The sequence below is a fragment of the Lathyrus oleraceus genome, chromosome 7, assembly GCF_024323335.1.
Source record: "Lathyrus oleraceus cultivar Zhongwan6 chromosome 7, CAAS_Psat_ZW6_1.0, whole genome shotgun sequence".
Classification (NCBI taxonomy): domain Eukaryota; kingdom Viridiplantae; phylum Streptophyta; class Magnoliopsida; order Fabales; family Fabaceae; genus Lathyrus; species Lathyrus oleraceus.
Window position 1 is genome coordinate 309,561,792 of NC_066585.1, and position 6,039 is coordinate 309,567,830.

Sequence of the window (6,039 nt, forward strand, 5' to 3'; positions counted from 1 at the left end):
ACCAATGTTTTAGATATCAGATGTTGGAAAAACTTCAATCTTAAAGTCAACCGAATCAATCTTTCTGATTGATCACATCTCTTGTTCTTCATTCTTTACTCAGGTGAAACAACCACTCCTTAGTTGCAAGATATTTCTACACTACATAGAGAATTGAAAGAAGAAAAAAAAAGAGAAATTCTAGAGGAAGAAGGTGAAACAACCGCAACTGTAATTTCAAAAACTACACAAAGCTATTACAAAAGTGATTCTCACTTAGTAAAGCCCCTCTCTATTTATAGAATAGAGTACTTGCACTCCAAGTAATCACAAAAATAACTAACTCAATTAAAACTAAGATAAATTAATTATTTCGACTCTGTCGACTCCTTCGATAACTACAAGCTTTGACAAACTATATTTGACTTTTTGTCAAATATAGCATATACAGACTATGTTCAACACAAACTAATTTCGACACCCGTCGAATACAAATACACTATTTCGACTTTGACACAAAGAATTACAAATTTAACAAATACAATGAACTCATGAGAATCATATGTCTTTTGGAGCTTTATCCTAGTGTTGAAAGAGGTCGGGTGCTCACATGGGCCCAAATTGTGATCATATTCTTACATTATTTAAAAATCAAAATCATCTTGGTATCAATTCTTCATTGGTCTTGTTTGTTAAAGTGACGAGGCTTCCTCCCCTTCCTCTTGGTGCACCCAGTGACGAGGCTTCTCTCCCTGACTCCGACGGGCCTGCCGCACCAAAGGTCGTCTAGCAGAGGTGTGCAACTTCGGGGCTTCTTATTGCTTTCAAAGATCTTTAAACTCGTATTTTATGTATTTCCATTACATCAATTACGTTGTATGGTGTCTATTCGTGGTTCCTAGGTTGCTAGAAACCCATCTCCTAGATCTTTTTGCGTCGTACCTTATTATATAATGATAACGTTTAGACGTAGGACCTTCCTCTCCATCAAGTGTCTAAGGTGGTGAATCTTTGTGTCTAGGCCCAACATTCTAGGAGTTGTGGTTCTTATGTATGTATCCTTCTGAGCATTTTAGTGGAGCATGGCTTTTGAGAATTTTGATCTCAGAAACCGTTAATAGGTAAGTGCAAGCAATTGCAAGGAATGTATAACACAAAAAAAACACATAGATAAATCCACAAAAGCATCATAACTTTCCAAAATTGGAAATAAAAAGAAATCCAATTAATGAGTCTGCCACTTTCATACATACTAAGTACCCTCCCTGCCACCTAACAAAATTACACAACAACTTTCATTTTCAACAACAAACTCTGCTTCATAATTAAGGTACACTGTTGGCATCAACATGCTCCAGTGTCTGGCTTTCAAGGTCAATAACACCATCCCCAACAGAATCAGATTGAACATTAGTGATATTTTCTGACTCTGAAACACCGTTAGTTGTTCTTTCACCTTTCACATTATCATCTCTTTCTGCTACACCATTAGTATTTTTTGTTGCTGTTGCTCTTAGGCAGCTGGGTTCTCCTTCTACGGTTAACCTCGGAACTTTCAAGTTATTATCGCTCGACGAATCTTGATTAGTCACCATGTTTGGAGCTGTTGTTGAAGTTGGAGATGAGTACTTTCTCTTTATTTGGTTGCTTATGTTTTGCTTGAATGTTGCCAGAATAAGCTAATGAAAAAAAAAATAGAGACATGAAATTAGTGTGCGAGAATGATCAGAAATAGGTAGAATATATAGTAAATAAATGCGAAGAAATAATTCTCAAAATGTTTAGACTTCAAATTAAAAATATATTAGGTGTTTCAGTGTCGGTGTTTGTGTCTGATACAAACGTTGAGTGTCGTGTCTGGTGTCTGACGTTGAGAAAAAATCTTACTTGAATAGGAGTAGCAGCTATCAATGAACTCTCAACACCACCTCCAAAAACCACTCCATCAGGCTTAGCCAATGAAACACTCAACATGCCAATTTTCCTCTCGGCACCACCAGCAGCACCACTAGTGAAAGTGCATGATCCACTCAACGATAAAATCTGAAAGTGACCCTGTAATTTCGCATCGAAAAGGACACATTTAAAGAAGAACTAACTAATGAAAAACATATTTTATATAAGGGTGCTGATAGATACATTAGTTCAGTTGAACATTTGGTTACTTCAATTCACATGCAGTTACATAAAGATTTTCGCGATTTTGGTGGATCCAGATGTTACGATTGATTGAGATCGTCAAAGTATGAATTAACAAGAATTTTTTTTTCATCATAAAAATGATAAATAACAGTATCAGTATCAACATATGGTATTGACATTTTGTCATAACCATTTTCCTACCTCATATCTTAAAGAACCACCGGAAACACCGGGTTGACGAAGGATGACAGTTGATACAGAACCAGCAGCAGAAAGTATGCAAACAGCTCCTCTAGGACCTTTCTGAAAAAATGTAAATATTTTTCCAACCACATCCTGAAAATCACCAAACCAAAATTTTCAGTTTATAATAATATTTTTTTTAAACTATGAAATTTAAACAATATTTTTACATGTCTCATTATTACCTCTCCGGGGTTCACAGTCAGCACATAAGGTGTCATGCTTCCTCCAGCAGTTTCAGCAACACATCCACCTATAACAAATATAAATTTCATTTTTTTGATGAGAAAAAAGAATTTAAAAAATATATGTATGTAAAAATATCATTTAATAATGTGAATTAGATTACTATATAAATATATATGCCACTTGTATAGATAATAGACATTGCAAGGAAATACAATATGTTATTTAAAATTACAATAATAGATTTTTATTTTTATTTTTTTATCTTCTATTTTTTATCTTCTATTTATCATATTGATTTTGAGAAGAAAAATATGCATTTATAAATTTAAAATAACTTTATATTATCAATCAATAACACACAATTATTCCGTCAAATTATTTTTTTATTTTTAAAATAGTGATATTATTTATAAATTTAAATTTTTTTGATTGAATGAATGTGTAATATTAATTTACAATTTTATTGACTTTTCTTATTTAAATTTCTAAATAAAAAGCTTAATATGAATTTTATATTTTTATTGTAATTAAGTAATATTGTAAACCTAATCAAGCTTGAAAACTTACTTTTCCAAAAATCTTTTGACTTTATAATGTTATCTCTTTATTTAAGATTTATATCTTGATATTAATTTTATTTATTATATTATTATGATTCTAAAATTTGAATTTATAGAAAAAAAAATTTAGAGCATCATAATACTAATAATATATATTTTTATTACAATAAAGAAAATAAAAATCATTTTTTATTTGTAAATTTAAAATTCTACCGATTAAAGAAATCAAAATTAAATAAAAAAAGTTAGCATTCACCGACTTGACTTAAAGATGGTCAAAAAGAAATTAATAATGAATAAAATTGATAAATTATAAATTCAATAACACTCAATATAATTACTTATGAAAATCTTTAGATCGTAAAATATTATCTTTATATTTAAGATTTCTATTTAATCTTTTTATATTCAACAAAAAATAGTAACGACTTCTGAACATCCTAAAACTCACCGCCCAAAGAAACCGAATTTAAATGACAAGATAGTCAAAAGAATATTAGTAATAAAATTAAAACAGTAGATATTTCACATTATTAATTAATATAAAATAAATCATAAAAATCAAAGATTTCTTCTCTAACAAAAGACTGTTTGAAAAAACTCCAAAACCTTGAATCATATCTTACTTTTTAATATAGGATGAAAAGTATCATACTAATTTTACCAATCCTTTAACTAAATCTAATTTTAATCATATTCTGAAATATAAAAAAATATTTAACAATCACTTGCACAGTGTTGTCTCAAAAATAATTAATTCCAAACAAAACCAATCCAAAATTGGAGAGACAATAACACAAAAATACAATTTTTTTTTATGAAATTAAACACGAATTATAAATTAATTAGTAAATAAAATTATGCAATTTCAAATAAAAATTAAAAATGCATGTTATGGATTGTTTTAGATTAAAAAATGTTTGATCTATATTCCTTAAAAACGATATGACACAATCATTTCTATGAATCACAAACGTTAAAACGCGCCTTCTCAATTCTCAACAAAAACAAAAACTCATGCAAAACCCAAACAAGTAAAAGTAAAACCAATGAAAAGAGAAAGAAACTCATACCCATAGAAGCCAAAATCTGAAGTTTTCCAGAACCACGAGGACGTCCTCTTCCACGTTTCACTTCACTTCCAAAAGGCTGAATAGTAGACTCGGATGTTTCAGACACCGACACAGACGCAGACATCAGAGAAGACTTGTTTCCATCAACCTCGCACTTTCTAGGCCTGCCTCTAGCCCTTTTCACCCGAACGGAGTCCGAACTTAGAACTTTAGGTTCGGACTTTTCTCCGGTATCGGAACCAGCATCAACCCCGACAACTTCTACGGGATTGTTGGTGGTTTCTGATCCGTTTTGGGTTGAACTTAGTGATAGAGTAACCGGTAGGTTTAGGGTTTGATCCCCCATGAATGAGAAATAAATATTAACTTTGTTTATGGGTTGTGGAGAAAATGAAAATGGTTGTGTTTCAATATACGTTATTGTTTAACGCTTCAGAAGAAGAAAAAGTGAAAATAAATAAATAATTAAAAAAAAAACTCTCTTTTATTTTTTTTTAAGAAGAAACTGTTAATGTGTACAAGAATTTCTGATTTTCTGAATTCTTCTTCAGAAAAGGTGAAAATAACTCTTCACTTTGTATCTTCTTTTTTTTAAATAATAATTATAACAGTCAAAAATATGTATATTTATAATAATAATATATATGCTTATTTATTTTTATAATTAATAATAATAAATATAAATAATAAGTAGAATGGAATTAATTGAGGCTAATGAGCGTTGTTTCTGTGTATAAGGAGTCGATGACTATTTCCCAAGTTTGAATTTTGAGATAAAAAAGGATAAAATAATCAACTAATATTTATTACTAATTATTATTATTTTTAATACTTTTATCGGATTTTCTGGTTAATTTGAATTATTATATTGATATATATATTGGTGAAATATGGAATCTTGACTATTATTATAATGAAATTAATTTAATATATTGGATTTTTTTCGGAGGTATGTGATTTAAAAAATTAATGTTTTATAATGTTTAAAAAGATATTTTTTAGAATATTACTCTCCGTGTAATATATTTATTAGTTTTTAATATGGTATTAAATATTATTTTAAAAATTCAGGAATTTTAAATGATACGGTGAAATACATCAAAAGTTTTAGTTGTTACGATTTGTTAGCCTTTTCAATTCACTAAGCTCTCAAAATATACACCTTTATTATAAAGGAGAGTGTATTGAGAAAGTTTACTATTTTTAATAAACAAAAATCATAATAAATAAAAAATATTAATTATTTTTAAATTTTTCTAAGATTATAGACTTTTTTTGTTTATATAAAATTTAGACAAATTTATGGTTTATACAAGTTTATCATATAATATATATATATATATATATATTATATATATATATATTATATATATATATATATATATATATATATATATCTATATATATATATATATATATATATATTATATATATATATATATATATATATATATATATATATATATATATATATATATATATATATATATATATATATATATATATATATATATATATATATATATATATATATATATATATATATATATATATATATATATATATATATATATATATATATATATATATATATATAATATATATATATATATATATATATATATATATATATATATATAATTTGTCTCTAATTAATTAATCTTTTATGGAAAACACTCTAAATAAAAAAAATTAAAAAGATAAAGAAAAGATTTAAAAATAAAAATTTTCAACTCTTTTTTTTGTGGAGGGCCTTTTTTATAAAGTTTTAAATAATTCTCCAATAAATCATTCAAAAGTATATATTTATTTCAATATAATATGTTTTGATTTAATGACGGTGATTAAAATTC

The 6,039-nt window shown here is 27.1% G+C and overlaps 1 protein-coding gene across 1 annotated transcript; it reads right to left on the minus strand.

The window, feature by feature from the left end:
* Positions 1-1,152: 1,152 nt before the first annotated feature.
* Positions 1,153-4,680, minus strand: LOC127103932 (AT-hook motif nuclear-localized protein 9). The gene is made up of 5 exons (XM_051041162.1): positions 4,187-4,680; positions 2,550-2,617; positions 2,323-2,457; positions 1,867-2,034; positions 1,153-1,658 (listed from the first exon to the last, which is right to left on the minus strand). The coding sequence occupies exons 1-5, from the start codon at positions 4,530-4,532 to the stop codon at positions 1,305-1,307; spliced, it is 1,071 nt and encodes a 356-aa protein (XP_050897119.1). The 5' UTR covers positions 4,533-4,680; the 3' UTR covers positions 1,153-1,304.
* Between the last annotated feature and the right edge of the window lie 1,359 nt (positions 4,681-6,039).

Excerpts from the sequence above, each read along its gene's own strand:
- LOC127103932 (XM_051041162.1), bottom strand. The coding sequence starts at position 4,532 with ATGGGGGATCAAACCCTAAACCTACCGGTTACTCTATCACTAAGTTCA. Across the intron at positions 2,618-4,186 it reads TCAGATTTTGGCTTCTATGG|GTGGATGTGTTGCTGAAACT; the intron begins GTATGAGTTTCT and ends TATTTGTTATAG. Across the intron at positions 2,035-2,322 it reads GTGGTTCTTTAAGATATGAG|GGTCACTTTCAGATTTTATC; the intron begins GTAGGAAAATGG and ends GCGAAATTACAG.